The sequence below is a fragment of the Mauremys mutica genome, chromosome 3, assembly GCF_020497125.1.
Source record: "Mauremys mutica isolate MM-2020 ecotype Southern chromosome 3, ASM2049712v1, whole genome shotgun sequence".
NCBI lineage: Eukaryota > Metazoa > Chordata > Testudines > Geoemydidae > Mauremys > Mauremys mutica.
In genome coordinates this window covers 177349830-177367946 of record NC_059074.1, presented here as the reverse complement: position 1 = coordinate 177367946, position 18117 = coordinate 177349830, and the positions used below count along the sequence as shown (strand labels likewise).

General features: G+C 44.0%; 1 protein-coding gene across 1 annotated transcript in view; it reads right to left on the bottom strand.

Annotated features, from left to right (window-relative positions):
- The window catches only part of MSH2 (mutS homolog 2), a 103832-nt gene that overhangs the window by 24427 nt on the left and 61288 nt on the right, over nt 1-18117 (bottom strand). Inside the window, exons 9-10 of the mRNA XM_045010532.1 lie at nt 3823-3946; nt 846-996 (exon numbers count right to left, since the gene is read on the bottom strand). Coding sequence (XP_044866467.1) covers nt 846-996; nt 3823-3946 — 275 coding nt within the window. The remainder of the gene's footprint in view (nt 1-845; nt 997-3822; nt 3947-18117) is intronic.

The window sequence follows — 18117 nt, the reverse complement described above, 5'->3', positions numbered from 1 at the left end:
TTACATAACCACACCAGTTTCAATTATTTTGGTAATTTATTTCAAAACACCTGTCAGCAAGTATGTCCATAACAATACAGACACACAAAAATTCCCCCAGGAGTTAGGGTGACCCGATAGCAATTGTCAAAAAAATCAGGACAGGAGGTGGGGGGTAATAGGTGCCTGTGTGAGAAAAAGACCCAAAAATCAGGACAACTAGTCACCCTACCAAGAGCAGAGTTAGAGTTGAAGAAACTCCTATGACACCCAGTTCCTGTTTCTCTTCCCCCTTCCCCCTGACCCAGAGCCCAGGTGGGGGGGGGGGGGGCAGACACTCACAACCCCCCCCCCCCCCCCGGCTCAGATACTCACCCCCTCTCCCCACTGAGCCCAGCTGTGGGCCCTCCCCTTGCCCGGACACCCAGTCCCCTCCCCCCAAGCCCAGGGATCCAGAGGGAGAGAGAGCCTGATGCTGGGTCCCAGGCTTGCATGCCGTCTCCTTCCTCAGGGCATGCTGGGAACTGCAGCTGCCAGGAACCCTCTATCTCCCTCCCTCTCCCCCTCCCCCCCAGCGATGTCTTCTATGTGCGAGCTAGACTCTGCTGGGTCCAGCGGCCCCTAGTGGCGGCCAGAAAGACTGCAACCCATTTCTGGGGGTGGGGGGTGGGGATGAGGATGAGGGGAGGAAATTCTATGTGCACGTTAATGCAAACTTCTGCATTGCACAGTGGTGCAGAAATCCCCCAGGAGTAATATGCTAACAGTATTTTTCTGAAAGAAAACCCTCATAGGTCTACACAAAAAGGGATGAATTAGCATCTCAAATCAAACAACTGAAAAGATTAATAATGTCTGCCAAATACCTATTTGTGAATTTCACACCATTCTTCTGGGTATCTAAGATCTTATATTTTGCATTGTTCCGGAGGACTTTTTCTTCCCGGCAGGTAATTCGGAAGTAATGTCCTAATTGTGAATTGGAGTCCAATTTGATGTTCTTGCCAGCTTCCAAGCCTTTTCAATACGAGGAAGGTGGGGGAGGAAAAGATAAGTGAATGATTTCACCATTAGAAATAGATGTCACTATATTATCCCTATTCTCTGAATGCTGCCCGTCAGCTGGGTTGCCTTTTAAATTATACTGGGCACGCCAAGTTTAATGTTCTTGTCTTTGGTGCTACTGAACTTTGTTCGGAAATGTATTGCTCACCTCCATCATTAATTCAGTAAACCATCAAATGGCACATTTATCTAACTCAAAGCTCCATCCTGTTGCTGGATACAAAATAAATATCACATCGTAGAATCATAGGCTGGAAGGGACCTCAAAAGGTCATCTAGTCCAGTCCCCAATACGCATGGCAGAACTAAGTATTATCTAGACCGGGGGTGGGTAAACTTTTTGGGCCAAGGGCCACATCTGGGTGGGGAAATTGTATGCAGGGCTGGGGCAGAGGGTTCAGGTGCAGGATGGAGCGTGGTGTGGAGGAAGGGGCTCCGGGCAAGGGATTGGGGCAGAGGAAGGGTGCAGGGTATATGGGGAGGCTCAGGGAAAGGGATTGGGGGGCAGGAGGGGCGTCGAGTGCAGGAGGGGCTCAGGGCAGGGGTTGGAGTGCAGGAGGGGTGCACAGTGCAGCACAGGGTTGGGGTGCACAGGGGTGCAGGGTGCAGCAGGGAGCTCAGGGCAAGGAGTTGGGGTGTGGGAGGGGGCTCAGGGCAGGGGGTGCGGTGCAGGAGGGGTGCAGCAGGGGGGTGGGGTGCACAGGGATGTAGAGTGCAGCAGGGAGCTCAGGGCAGGGGTGCAAGGTGCAGGCAGGGGGCTCAAGGCAGGGAGTTGGGGTGCAGGAGGGGTGCGAGCTCTGGTCTGGCATCGGTTACCTAAAGCGGCTCCGAGGTGCCAGCAGCACACACCAGGGCCAGGGCAGCTTGCTGCCTGCCTGCCCTGTCCCCGGCCCTGAGCTGCTCAAGGAAGTGTTGCAGCCGCTGGGGGAAGGGTGGGCGGAGGGCTGTGTGCGCACTGCCATTGCCAGTGCCTCCAGGTACCTTCCCCGCAGCTCCCATTGGATGGGAATGGGGAACCGGGGCCAATGGGAGCTGCGTGGGGCGGTGCCTGGAGGAAAGGGCAACACATGCGGAACTCTCTGCCCCTCCTCCCTCTAGGGCCACTTCTGAGAGCGACGCCGGGCCTGTGACGCCACAGGGGGCAATCCCGTTGGCTGGATCCAAAGCCCTGAGGGGCCGGATCCGGCCCGCGAGCCGTAGTTTGCCCACCCCTGATCTAGACCATGCCTGACTGGTGTTTGCCCAACTTGCTCTTAAAAATCCCCAGTGATGGAGATTGCACAACCTCCCAAGGCAAATTATTCCAGCGCTTAACTGCCCTGACAGTTAGGAAGCTTTTCCTAATGTCTAACCTAAACCTCTCTTGCTGCAATTTAAGCCCATTGCTTCTTGTCCTATCCTCAGTGATTAAGAACAATTTTTCTCCCTCCTCATTCCTCCCTCCATATTCAGCTAAGACTAAATATGATGTGTACAAAGCAAATGACAGGTACTGTCTGTATAACTATCAATATAGACCAGCGGTTCTCAAACTGTGGGTTGGGACCCCAAAATGGGTCGCAAACCCATTTGAATGGGGTCACCAGGGCTGGCTTAGATTTGCTGGGGCCTGGGGCTGAAGCCGAAGCCTGAGCCCCTCTGCCCGAGGCCAAAGCTGAAGCCTGAGGGCTTCAGTACTAGGTGGTGGGGCTCAGGTTACAGACCTCCTGCCTAGGGCTGATGCCCTTGGGCTTTGGCTTTGCCCCCGCCCCGACCAAGGCAGGAGCGGTTCAGGCGGGCTCAGACTTCAGTTCCCCCTCATGGGGTCTTGTAGTAAGTTTTGTTGCCAGAAAGGGGTCACGGTGCAATGAAGTTTGAGAACCCCTGAGAGAGAGCTAAGCTCATTTGTATTAAAAGCGCTGCTTATCTCAATTGATACATGCTTCTGGAGGTGGAAACCCCAGTTCCAGTCCTAGCCAATCAAGTCTTTTGCTCCCTTTCATCCAGGTATTTTATAGAAGCACAAAGTATAAACAAGTTTGGTTTACTTGTGTCCCCAAAACCAATCAAAGCAGCCAGAAATAAGTTTAGCACCATTTTTGGAATACAGCAAACTAAGCAGACTTTCATTCACTGAAGCAGACGACTAACTAGGTGATCTGTAAAGAAAAACTGAATATTCTGATAGTAATGTGTGTGTAGGGTACATCTGGAACCTCCAGAAGAAGAAGCGGCAGGGTCACATGAGCAAAACCATGATGTAAATAAAAAATCGGTAATTTAGATTAATTTATTTTGTCAGCGTTGCCAGTTTTTCTTATCACTTTATTTTCATTAAAAGAGATTGTGAATCACTGATCAAGGTGAGAACTGCACTCACTACCACACAAGAAATGGTAGTTTTAAAATGTTTAATTCTGCTTAATAGAATTCTGTATTCCATTTTATATGCTCCTTCATACCACAGAAAATGGGCATTTCCAGAATGGACACCAATATAAACAGATAAGGACAGGATATTTGACTACAGTTACAGTAAATACAATTCTGTACAACTCTGTAATAGGTACGCAGCAACTGGTGAAACACTCTGAAACACCACCTTGCACAAAAAGCAATTTGGGCATAAAGCTGTTTGTTACTCTCCACATATCATACTAAATAACACCATTAAAATCATCCAGCAGCCTAACAATTAAATAATTAAACTAAAGATAAAAATACCTAACTCTTATATGATCAGTAGATCTCACAGCACTTTATAAAGACAGTATTAAAGGGATTTTTACCCCACCGTACCTAGTTCTCTGGCTGCAGTCTTTAGAAGAGATTGCATGCTCTCCTCTAGTTTGTTCATCTTCTCTCTCAACTCGGTCAGATTAGGATCAAAAGAAGCCTTCACAAGGAATTCGTGATTTTCCACCTACAAAAAGAAAAATGAGAATGAATATAACTATAGTAACATTTTGACTGCTGCATACATTCGTTATGCAGAAGTTCAATGTTTTTACATTAGTCATTTTGTTTGATTTGGTTTAATAGTTTTTGTACATCATTTCATAACTCAGTATTGTTTGTGTCAGATGATATTCTTAGCTGGAGAGAGTTTTGCTGAGTCGCACACAAAGCCTCCTCTATGCTTCTCCTCTGGCTGGACACTCCGCAGGCTGCTGTGTTTGAACCTCACCTCACTGGGTCCCATGTACGCTAAGCTTTTTGAGTCTAAACAGATTCGAAGCACGATCCCTTGCTAGAGTGTCCCTCCTGAGACCTGACACCTTGTGGTCCAACTGCCTAGCCCCTGGGACTAGTGTGGTCTCATCAGACTTCCCCATAGCTTAAATACACCTTTTCCCAGAACTCCAGCCTCATGGGAACTCTGGGTTTACAGTAACCCCTTTAGGGATATGTAGTGTTCCGCATTTTCAGTTTCTATCTATTTTCACTGATAAATTACCAGTTTTTTTTTTATTAAAAGAGTTCAGTTTTTACTGATTTACACCTGTTTATCAATCCACTCAGTATTTTTTTCAGCTACTTATTTTTGTTAAACACTGTGTCCGGCAGCTCTGCAACTGAAGCAGTTCCAACATAAAGCACAGAACACACACAAAGTGGTGGTTGGAACAAACAAACAAACAACGTTAATCCTGGACTCTGATTGGCTCACAAGGAGACGCTGCTCCACTATTCCTTTGCATTCATTTAGTGCAGTACTGAATTTAAACAAGAAATCCTCCACAGATAAAGATAAGGCAAAAGGTAAACATGGGGCAGAAACACAAATCTGTGCCTGAATACCAACAAGAAAATCAGTGCTTAGAAATTTGCAAGAAAAGTAAAAGGCAGGAACGAAGAGAATGCATTGCACTGCAAGTACTACAGCACTGAGATCAGTGCTTGCACTGAGAATAAAGGAGCATGTCAAAAGCAAGCTTAAAGAAACTGAGCTTCAGAATAAACAATATCAGGAGCTTTCACCAGGGTTTTAACGATTGTGTCAATGAATTTGTGCAACCTATTTGTTTCGCCGGACAACCGCTGTTAATTGCAGTGGGGCCTATTGTTGTACAAAGTCACCATAGTGTCCAGCAGCAAAAACCCTTCCTAATGCAGACCACCTCACTCATAAGTATCTGAAAGAAAAATGATGATGCTTTAGTATCTAAACTGATGGAATAATAATCTAGTTTGATGCTTTGAACGGTCTGATTCTTGGCCTTTTGTTTTTGTTTCTTGATTTCCAAGCAAATAAACCCTGAGTTGTTTTGTGCTGATGCGGCATTCATCCCCTCTGCTGACACCCGTGTTGTCGACGCAGCAATAATTGACATGTTTGAGATGTACCGACTAACTTAGGAAAACGTGGCCACAACTAACACAGATTCTGCTTCGTACATAACTAAGTTTGCACAGGAAATTAAACTCAATCAGAAGCCGGAGCTGCTACACATTAGCTGTCCTGTTCATCTGATTAACTTTGGGCTGTCAGCAGCTACTGGGACAGAAGAAATTAAAGACATGAAATCTTGCATCACTGTATTCATGGCCATTTTTAAGCATTCAAATAAGCTGAAGGCTTTATTTTACATAGTGCGAGATGAGTGCAGCGCTACGGCCCATTACCTACCTCTGTTGGGCCACATCGGTGGATGAGCTTGTACTTCGCTGCCTGTCATGTAAATAACACATGGACTGTGCTAATGCATCTCCTGTGTTTGTTGGTTTGAAAGCAGAAACTCTGAAAAGACTGGCAAATAACCAAAATGACTGCCTTGGTGCACAGAATCTGGTGATGTTCATTGTTGAAAACTTGGAATCACCGTGTGACACACAGAAAACACTGAAGTTTTCTCGGACTACTGCCAACACATTTGCCAATACAGACATTTACCAAATCCTGACAGCCAAAATCTCAGCTGAATTGAGCACAAAAGTTACAGGAGAAACATACGGCGAGAAAACCCAGCTGTTTCTGGAAATTCTTCTGACCCCAGAACACAAGAATACCAAAAAAAATTGTTCAAAACCTTCAACGCTATGCTCAGCAAGAAATGGGAGACAACTGTGGCCTGTAATCTGAACCCCGAAGTGTTTGGTGCTGAAGTTTCTTTTTGGAATGTCATCCAAGTGTCGCACCTCTTCCTCAAGGTGAATTTTGCAGCAGACTACAACTGTTATGCCAGAGCGTTTCAACCATTTGCCACTAAAGATGAAATTTCAAATATGAAACGGGAATTTACTACTTACATGAACGTGCCTATCCCTGACAATGTGAAACTGGATGTGCTGGCTTTCTGGAACAGTCATCAAGACACGCTTCCCAACTTCAGCAAAGTGGCACGGTGAGCTTTAAGGGCACCCCCTGGATCTATTGATGCAGAGCACTTATTTTCAAAGTTGGACTACCTCCAAGACAGCAAGAGGCTCAACATGAGTGAGGACACTTTGAAGAAAATTATGCGGGAGTACACAAACCAGGATTTTCTGAAAAAACTACTAGCTCAGAGAAAAAAGATCTTTGTACATAAAAATAATTTTCAGTTATACTGTAGAGTAAACTGTGTATATTATGCGACAAAGAATCCTGTGGCACCTCATAGACTAACAGACGTATTGGAGCATAAGCTTTCATGGGTGAAGGCCCACTTCGTCTGTTAGTCTAGAAGGTGCCACAGGACTCTGTCGCTTTTTATAGATCCAGACTAACACGGCTACCCCTCTGATACTTGACACCATGTGTATATTATGAAAGTTTTTATTCTTTTTTCCCTGATTTGTTAATTTTTTAACCTGATTTCATCCTGTTTTTAATGTTTGGAAAATAAATACAAAAAAATACAACAGGGAATTTTTCAACAAATAAAAACTGAAAACATGGAACACTAGGGATATACAAGAGCCAACGCAAACAGACAGACTTTGCACAGGATTCTGAACACAAACTACTCTTTACTTAGCAGCACGAGAGAGAGACAGAACAAACATGCCAAAGGCATCTTTCTGCCTCCCATTCCTCACCATTCTGGAGAGTTCGTTAGGCTTGGGAAGAGTCCTCTGGGGTATCCAGGATCCTTCCCCTGCAGCTCATGGTTTCACTTCAGAATCAAAGATCCTCTTAGTCGGCTTACTCTCTCTGACCTTGGTTGGTCCTGCAGTTAAACAGGACCACCCACTACAAAAGCATGCACATTTCTCTCTCCTGACCAAAGCTTACTGCATGTCTGAGTCTTGAGTTTAAGTATCCCCCTATCATCACCTGGCTGCTTTGTGTTGCAGGTGATTTTCTACTCTCCACTTCATCAGCCCCTGAAGAGAAAGTTGGCTGGACTGGGTTTCTGGCTCAGACAACCTCCTTATTACACTCACTGTTCAGTCAGATCACTATAACCATTAAACCTGGTAGGTACATACTACAACCCGTCAACAAAATATGGCTTTCACATTCACAGAGGCAATTCCATGATGTAACAGTTTAATAATAACGTCATAACATCAACCAGAATTCATAAGTTATACACAGATTCCCCAAATTGCCACAGGCTGATATGTGACTGAGCCATTTACATTTGAAATAGATAGATTTGAATATTCATTTGCATGCAGATAGCTCAGTAGTAGTAAACAAACACGTTTGTTGGAGAGGGATGAGATGATTGTTACATGATTCTCACACAATCTGCATAGCCACCTAGCAGGCAGACCACAAAGGGATGGGGGTGTTCTAAAACAGCAACCCTTTTGGAAATAGGCAAGTGCTTCAGTGCAAGCTTCTAACAATTAAATACACTCTGTAGGGTTATGAAAGGCCTACAGCACATTTTCCAAAATCTTTTCCAATTTCAACCCAATTTTCCTTAGATCAGGTATACAGTACACAGGTTTCCTTGCAGTCAGGTTAAGCAATTTTAGAGATACAGTTTGATTAACTCATTACCTTATTGTTTCCTCATGCGTTTCTCTTACCTCATTAATTGGTTTACATGTAACATCGTCAGTATGGACACTCACTCAAGATGTCCTAATAAACAATAGTGCTCAAGCAGAACAATTGGACTGGTAGCCTACTCTATCCTGACTATAGTTTTTCCACCCCCAGATCTGAAAGCTGTGCACCAAGAAAGCCTTCTTGCATGGAACTTGGTGAAAAAATCCTGCATCTGGACTATCACCTGCCTGACATATCAAGAAGACTGATCCATTCACCTACAAGAACAGCAGCTACATCACAGAAACTAATTTCACACAGACCAAACAGCTACAGATTCTCACTCCCTACCAACCAGGACTACACACGGACTCACAAACTAAAAGTTGAAAGGCTCTCATGTTCCATTTCAAGCCAAATCCAGTTCCCCTCTTCTGCTCCAAAGCCAGTAATCACAAAAAGGCAAAACTTGAAAACAAGTTTTCAGCATTTATATCCATAGACACCTAGCAATGTGTATCTCGGTTTGTACTGCTTCCAGTAAGAGTCTGTAGGAGCCAGCAAATTGATTGCCTACTCCAACTCCTGTAAATAGATCTGTTATCACCTGTGCCACGTTCAAATATTTTAAGACTATACTCAACTAGTCTATCCTTGACTAGCAGATGCTGAAACAGAACTGTTGCATTTGACCACATTCTCCAAGGTAAGCTGATTAAGCTAATACTTAACGTTTTATAAACCTTAACTGTGAAAATTTAACTGAGTAGATGTTGCAGCCTATTAAAAAACAAACACAAAGGAGTTCCTAAATTATCTGGTTAAAAAAAAAAATCAAATCTGTCATTCTGGATAAAACTTCTCAAAATAATAAAATAACCATTTTATTATCCCAAAATAGAGCACTGGAGAGTTTAATATTTTTTTTACAGATTGTAGCCCTAATTGTATTTAGAAAAGTTGCCCAAAACATAAGCTATTCTCTTCTCCTCCACAAAGTCATCTCTTCATTCTATGTGCAGCTGCCAATCTGGAGTGAGAAATTTAAAAAAAGAACATGTGGCCTCCCAATAGGTTTCAGACATTAAAAGGCTTTTTCATGGCAACATTCTGCCATATAACTATGGAAAAATCTACCAGGAGAATCTAGGGAAACACTGAAGGGCTGGATTTATTCCCCCCCGGGCTTCCAATAAGAGCAGGAATAAAAAGACAGTCATCATCACCATTGCACACATTTTCAACTTTAAGAACACGTCAATAATTTCTTCATTGCTGAAACTGATAACTGAATTGTAAAATGAAAGACTCTCCAATTCCAATATAGCCGAATGTTCACCTGGCTTCAGAGATTAAGGAGTACAAACATCCAGTTACTTTCAATGGAATCTGCCATAACAGGTCAAAAGATTTCTATCTCCATTCTGGGCATGGAACAGTAGATGTGCAACAGTCATGAACTGACAGATGTTTTTGATACAGCAAACCAGGGCATTACCTTAGATCATCCCATGCTTTGCTGCACATTGGACTACCTACATTTGCCATCCTTGCCTGTCAACTGCCCTTCTCTCTAAATCTTCCCATTTCATGTTGAGGTGCTTGATGTTGTTCAGAACTGTTCGTTTCCATGTTATTCGCGGTTTTCCTCTCGTTCTTCTTGCGTTTTCTGGCTTCCATTCAATGTCTGTATTTGGTAAGCATTCTTTTTCCATTCTCAGCACTTGTCCCAGAAACTGGTGTCTTTTGTAGATTATTTGTGAGAGGGTGCCCTGTCCAGTAATTTTTTTGACTTCATTTGTCTTCCTATCTCTATATGTTATTCCCAATATTCTTCTCAGACATTTGTGATGAAATGCATCCAGCTTTTGCGTATCTTTCTTGGTAAGTTGCCATGTCTCACTGCTATATGTTGTGAGGGTGATAATTGCTTTGTACACATTCAGTTTTGTCTTGAGGGACATGTTTTTGAGTTGCCAGATGTTTCCGAGTCTTCCAAATGCAGTGTTTGCCTTCCAGATTCTTCATATTTCCTCAGAACGAGTACCATCTTGGCTGATGGTACTTCCAAGATACATAAAATTGTCCACCTTCTCCAGTTTCTCTTCTTCAATTCTGATTTCTGTCCCTGTAGTCCCCATTAACATGACTTTACATTTCTTTACACTGTATCTCATACCTATTTCCTCCATTACTTCTTTTACTTGGTTTGTGCATTTTTGTAGTCCATTGGAATCTTCATTGATAAGAGCGATGTTGTCAGCAAAGTCTAGATCAAATAGCCTTGAATTGTTCCATTTTAGGCCATATGTATCACTGTTGCATTGTTTTAATCCACGTACATTCACTTACCAGAGCATTAGACTGAATGCAAATCTCCTAATTCAGTGTTAACTAAAAAAGAGAAGATCTAACTACCTCCCTTCCATCTCACCTCCCGCCCACCACCAAAAAAAACCCTTTTTTTAAGCTTGTCAAGATTTAGTTTTCTCAGGACTACTGGTGTGTGTTAAACACTCAGACATATTCAGAAATGTTAAAAATGTACATAGGTGGATAATAAATAAGCTACAGCCCAAATCCTGCAAACACTTAAGTAGGTGCATATATTTACTCATTGGTAATTAAAATCTATTCCAATTGGACCCTTCTAGGCAATGCTGTAGTCTAATGCACTATTTTTACATGTATAGAGTGTCAAGCCTATGGAAAAAAGTGGTAACTAATCAAATACAGGAATGGAAAAAAAGTTATCCAGTTACCAACATTTATTACAGCTATTTAAGTGAATAAGTCATTATGGGACTGCAAATATATCTGGTGCTTTTCAAATTGTGTTCTTTGATACCTACCCCAGAAAGCTAACTCTGAATGGATAACTAATATAACTTATTTGCTATGGCACCTTGTAATTCTCTCATACCTTATTCTCTATTAGATTTTTTTAATTGGATTTAAATATAATGGCTGAATCCAACAAAATACAAAGCCGGAAGGCATACATTTTAATACTCATACTGAGGAAGGTTTGTTGTTCCAGTACAACCACAGCTGGCAAATCAACAACCATTTTAATTAACTCCTATGACTTGAAAACAAATCCCACATAATGCATTTTATAAGGTGCCACTAAAAATATCCAATTCATTATTTTGTTTAGCAGAAATGCAATAAAAACATCAAGTTAGAATGCGATTTGAAGGGTAAAGGCTTTGCACAGTTGTTGGAACAGAACAGAAGATGTCCCAAGGCATAAAACTAAATCAACAGATGGTCTCCAACTAGTGTAAGGTTATAAATCTCTATTAGCATATATTGTAAATTCTAGCATTTTTGTCAGTCATCGACCTCTCTTCCTTTAAGCAAAAAGTGAAAGCCAATTACTAATCTATATCACCAAAATGGAACAGATGAAAAAGTGATGTCTCCTTTGGAGACAAGTGTGCATATTCAAAATTAAAGCCTGTACAATTTTCAAAAAAGTTATTGTCTTAGCCTTATGCCACATTCGTGACATGAGGGTGGGTGGATTGTCAGTTGTGCACCTTTATAACAATTAAAAATGATAATTATAGCAACCCCTGAAATGTTATCTATTTGGAATAGTGAAACTTTCACAGCCAACATGAGAAAACATTATCAGTAAGACTATGTTTTAGTCATGGGTATTTTTAGTAAAAGTCATGGACAGGTCATGGGTAGTAAAAAAATTCATGGCCCATGACCTGTCCACGACTTGTACTACCCCTGACTAAACCTTGGGTGCTCCTGGAGGTGGGGGAGGGCAGCCCAGGGGTGCCACGGGTGCTGGGGGAAGGGGTGGGCAGTAGTGTGCGGTTCGGGACCCCCACTGCTGCTGGGGGGTGAGGAGAGTTGGTGGGGCTGGCAGGCTCCCTACTTGGCTCTGTATGGCTCCCCAGAAGTGGCGACATGTCTCTCAGCTCCTAGGCAGAGGCGTGGCTAGGGAGCTCTGCACGCTGCCTCCATCCTGAATGCTGGCTCCGCAGCTCCCATTGGCCAGGAAGCACAGCCAAATGGGAGCTGCAAGGGTGGCAGCAGCACACGGAACTGCCTGGCCGCATCTCTGGTTAGGAGCAGAGGGACATGTTGCCGCTCCCAGGGAGCCACCCCGAGGTAAGTGCCGCCCAGAGCCCCCACCCCCTCCTGCACCCCAACCCCTGCCCCAGCCCTGAGCCCCCTCCCACACCCAAACGTCTGCTGCTGGGGGTGAGGGAGGCGTAGTGGCCCGAGACTGCCTGAGCAGTGGTTGGTGCAGCTGGCCCGGGGTAGCCTGAGCTGCTCAGGCAGCGTCCGCATCAGCCACACCAGCCGCTGCAGAAGTCCTGGAAAACCATGGAATCTGTGACTTCCATGACAGACTTGCACCTTAATTATCAGTAATAAAAAAAGTTTTCCTGAAATGACTGAAAAAATATACTGTGAACAGAATGTTAATATAAAGTACTAGCCAGCTAGGGAAATTAGTGACACCTATGAATCATGTTTGCTATTTTACACTTCAAAAATTACTGTTCTAGAAATGCATAGGAGATAGAGAAAAAGTTGTGTGGAAATGAAACACAAAACTTTATGGCTGCTTCACCCATTTTAGTGAAAGGGCATCAAGATGTCAACTTTGAATTTTCAGGACTGTTGAACACAGTGTACAATAATCAATTGTGATCATTGCCACTTACTTTCTGAAACAGACCAAAAGGTCAGGGTTTTCTCTCTCAAAATCAGAAGTGTTCGGTTGGGTTGGAAGATTTTACAACCTCCCTTGGAAGCCTATTCCAGAACTTAACTATACTTACAGTTAGAAAGTTTTTCTTAATGTCCAACTTAAATCTTGCTTGCTAAAGATTAAGATCAATATTTCTTGCACTACCTTCAGTGAACATGGAGAACAATGGATCACCAAACTATTACGAACAGCCCTTAACATATTTGAAGACTTATCAAGTCCCCACCTCAGTCTTCTTTTCTGAAGACTAAACACGTCCAGTTTTCTTAACCTTACCTCATAGGATTTTAAAAACTGACCTTTTAAAAAAAATCATCTTTGTTGCTCTCCTCTGGATTCTTTCCAGTTTGACTGCATTTTTCCTAAAGTATGGAGCTCAGCACTGGACACAGTACTCCAGCTGTGGCCTCACCACTGCTGGGTAGAGCAAGGACAATTACGTCCTGTGTCTTACTACATACAACATTTCTGTTAACGTACTCCAGAATATAAGCCTTTTTTGCAACGGCATCACACTTGACTCATTTAATTTGTGATTTATTGCAACACCCAGATCCTCTCCTGTAGTACTACCATCTAGCTAGTTATTCTCCATTTTGTAACTGTGAATTTGATTTTTCCTTCCTAAGTGAAGTACTCGTCTTTATTGAATTTCATCTTTCAAGTGTTCTTCAGTGACCTGACATAAAATAGAAAGTTTTGCCAAAAATCTTATACAGGTGATCTATGGTATTTTACAATGAAGTTATGTAACAAGTTTAACAAAAGTTAATACAGGTGTTTTTTTTTTCTTCATAGGAAAGAGCTTCTCTATGCTGGGAAATAAAGTTAATTTATATCTGGATCAATTATTTGCCACAAAGGCAACATATTAGCGATGCACACTCGATTCAATCAAATAATGCTATATGTACTTGACACTACAGCAGTAGAAAAAAAATATCATGAATATGCACTGGTCACATGCTAGAATTACGAGTCCTGGAATAGGTTCACTGACAGCACCAAAACCGTGGGATTTATAAACACTTCACAAGTGCCAATTAGTGGTTCTACACAAGTCTCTATGGAAAAACAGTTTCAGACAGTAGTTATTTATATGTCCATCCAGGGACAAGTGACAAGAAATGCAGAACAACTGTTATTGACAATTATTGGTCAGTAAACAGCTGTAGAAGTCGCACAGTATTCAGGCTACAGGACAAACATATTTAATACCATTTAGGAACACTTCATTGGCCTCTTCAGAAAGTCAGAATTGCAAAGATCTTTAAAGCCAAATGTATGGCAGAAACGGTTTAACCTCCTTGTTTTGCTTATACAATTGCTTGAGAGGTGGTAATCTTACTGTAATTTTGATATTAGTGAATGAACAGTACATTTCCAATGTACCCCAAAATAGAAGAAAGTATATTTAGGATATAGAGATGGAATACAAGCATTAACCAATGTTGCAGCACAGGGCCTACTGCCAAAGAGAAATGGGACATCCCTAAATTAGTGGGGTGTGAAAGTATGGATAAAGAAAAAGAAGTTGAAAACCGTATGCATATGTATGCAACCTTAGTAGGGTTGTGCTGGGGTGGAAGTAGGGATGGGGAATGCACAAGGAGACGCTAGGATGACCACTACAGATGGGGAGGAGAAAGTAATGACTGACACTCTGGGGTTCCCCGGCAGGAGATGTGAGTGATAGCAGTCATAGAGCTAAACACTATGCGCTATTTCTATCCGCTGTCTTATTTCAGTACTTGTGGCACTGTTTAGCTGCATAACAAAATTATTAATAAAATGGTTGGGTAGTTATTTGTGAATGTTTCTGATGTCACTGTCATGTGTTCTTACAGATCTTTCATTCTCATATTGATAATCTTCCTGATGTTGTGGGCATAAAGAGACCGAACATTTGTTGGACTGCAAGACTGATCATTAATCAATACCTATTTATTAATGAGGCTTTACCAGTCATTTTTCTTTGTCAGTATTGTCAATTTGTCATTTGTATTTTATTTGACCTCAAAACAATTAAAATACATCTCCGATTTCTAGAGTAAAATGTTTGCTTTACTTATTTGCATTACGATAGTGCCTTTGGACCCTAGTCATGAACCAGGACCCCACTGTGCCGTGTTGTACAATCACAACAATTCCTGCCCTAAGGCACTTACAATCTAAGGCCGGGGCTACACTGGTGGGGGGTTCGAACTAAGATACGCAATTTCAGCTACGCTATTCGTGTAGCTGAAGTCGAAGTATCTTAGTTCGACTTACCTTGCCGTCATCACGGTGGCGAGTCAACTGCTGCGACTCCCGTCGACTCCGCTTACTCCTCCTGCCGAGGTGGAGTACAGGTGTTGATTCGCGGATCGATTTATTGTGTCCAGACGAGATGCGATAAATCGATCCCTGATACATCGAACACTACCCGCCAATCTGGCGGGTAGTATAGACGTACCCTTAGTATGAGACATGAGACAGAGTGGCACAGGCTGGGGCATACAAGAAACAATATTGGTCAGCATGGTAGGCATTGGTCTCTGCACACCAGCAGCACAGCCACTGTCAAGTTTTTTGCAGACAACGTGACAATATTTTTTTGCAGGCAAGAGTTCTGAGGAGGAATTAGAAGGTGCATAAGGAGATACCATGGCAGATGTTTTCAGGGAGAACCTACCAAACATGAGGGCCAGCATGGGTGAAAGCAGAATGTTTGACTGAAAATTTAACAAGTGCGCAATGGAAACTGTCATCGGCTGATTGGAGGCAAGCGCTGGCCACTTGATAGTGAATGAGAAATGGTAGGTAGGGTGGAGTCTGACTGAAGGGCCTTGAAAATGAATACAAGCAGTTAACCTAAAACATCAACCTAAATGAACATAGTTCCTGCACTGCTAGTTTTAAGCAGCAAATTGCATACAGATTTCAACTAAGCTATAACAAGTAACTTCCACATAATATATTTAAAATATAAATGAATGTACGCAACGTAAGCATGTTTAATAGATATGGAGCAGAACTGATACAACTTTTAGATAATGTTTTCACCTCTTAGCTCATTGTGCGCTTTTTCCAATTAAGCTTCATCTAAGAATTACATCACTGCAAGGCTGCCAAGGCTCACAAGATAAAAAAGATGTACTGCCTTTTCACAGTAAGGCGGTAATAGTAAACTTTGCAAACTGAAAGTGTTAATTAGATTTTGGTAATTTCACTTTTGTTACTACCACTTCCATGTGTCCACTAACTTTCAAATACTGCTCACTTTTTAAACAAAGAATTGCATTTATACAACTTAAGAATTCCAGTTCTCATACTTCCTCCAGGCATGTAAACATTTCAACTCAAGAGCTTGATTTCTCCATTATTTCAAATAAATACTCATGTACAGACAAATCAGAATGTCACAAGGATTTTCTACAGAAAGTGTGCATGAACTCCAATCTGCATAGCTACTTAAGTGCTCATATCTTGTTTCCATGACATGCAATAAGATAAGGGAGGATGCAGCAATATGTCAACAGGGAATTTGCTACTCTGTTAGACAGCCTACCTGTGATGGAGTATATACCAGACCCTCCGAGGTCCAGTGCTGGAGGCCTCATGGCCCTGCTACACCCCGCCCCAAAAAAGGCAGTGGAGAGGGTCCTCCAAGCTGCCTAGAGTGGCTGTGTGGGCCAAGCAGCTTAGTATAAGAAGAGCTGCAGGACCAGAGGCAGTTCAGTTCCAAGCTGGAGGTGCAGGAGCCTGGATGGCGTATAGCTGGCTGTTGGAGCTGCAGAACCCCGGGTAGGGCAGCGCTGCCAGAAGCTGGGGAGAGTAAGAAGGAGCCCAGAGCTGGTTGCTGGAACATCATCAGGACAAGACCCTGAGGTAAGGGTGAAGACAGCGCGGGCCTGCGAGGAAGTGGCCCAGGGAATTAGAGAAGCCGTGTGACATAGTTAAAGGGACACAGCAGAAATCTACAGGGTCCCTGCGATGGGGCCTGGAGTAGTGGGCGGGGCCGGGTGGAAGTGGCCTGGACATTGAGGCACCCCAGATGTGGAACTGAACTATAGTGGCCCAGCTGGAGGGCTGTAGCCCAGAAGCCCAAGAGGGCGAAGACATTATCTGCAGAGAGAGAGAGAGAGAGAGAGTGAGTGTGTATGTGTGCAGGTACACACACTTGGCTGAGGGGGCACTCATGAGAGAGGTGAGTGTACCCTGCTACATTGGTGCCAGAAGTGCGGATTTCGGGGCCGACCCCTGAAACAAGGGGACAATGGAGGAGTTGGAAAGGCTGCTGGCCCAGCAGCAGCACAGCTCTACTGCAACCCAGAGGGCACTAACTGAAGCGCAGCATGAAGCTCAGCGGGGTGCTCAGCAACAGCAGGCTGTGGTGTGGGTGCTTCAGCTCCAGCAGCAGGAGCAGGAATTCCACGAGGCATTGTTGCAGCGACTAACTAGCTCAGCAGCCTCCTCAAACCAGTTGAACTCTGGGCCGGGGATACCACTGGCCAAGCTGGGGCCACATTGTGATCTGGAGGCCTACTTAGTCACCTTTGAGCGGGTAGCCACATCCACTGCTTGAGATAAAGACACCTGGGCCACTCGCCTGGCCACATTCCTGCCCAGGGAAGCTCAGGTGGCTTACCAGGCCCTGGATGACAAAGCGGTGAGAGATTATCGGACAATGAAGGCTGCCATACTTGACCGTCTGGGAGTATCCCCAGAAACTTACCGCTTGGAGCTTTTTGCCTCAGGGGCTCGCCCCTGTGCTGTAGCCCAACCCCTTAAAGACTGGGCCACCCAATAGCTATGCCCTGAGGTCCACACAATTGCAGAGATCAGAGACGCGATAGTCTTAGAGCAGTACTTAGACACATTGCCAACGTCAACTCAAACATGGGCTCAGCAGCATAGACCCTACTCACTTGCCGCTGCAGTCCAGATTACAGAGGACTATTTGCTCACTGCCTGGCCTGGCAAATATGCCCCGCTGAGGTCTGACCACAGGCAGGCCCAGGGTGCAGAGAACTCTGCCCGGTTGCCAAAGGGGGCACCCAAGAGACTGGAACTGATCAGGAGGGAAGTCCCTCTGGATCCAGCCCCGGAGCACTGGTCACAATGTGTGCCTGCCGACCCATCCCAGAGAAACCCCAAAAAGAAGGGATCGGCCAGACCCTATTAGTGGCCCACTTTTATGCTTTCACTGTGGGAGGCCAGGACACTTCAGCCGATCTTGTCCTGTCATGGAATGGGACTTCTTAGACTGTGGGGTCCCCAAAACGTGTAGCAGCTCTGAGCCCAGGCTCGACCAACGGCATAAGACTTACGTAGCCCAAGTCTCTATGGGAGGCTGCACTATGCCCGGGCTGGTGGATGCAGGGTACTCCCCAGCCCTGGTTTGAGAGTCCCTGCTTGACTGTAGCGACCTCAAATTCGA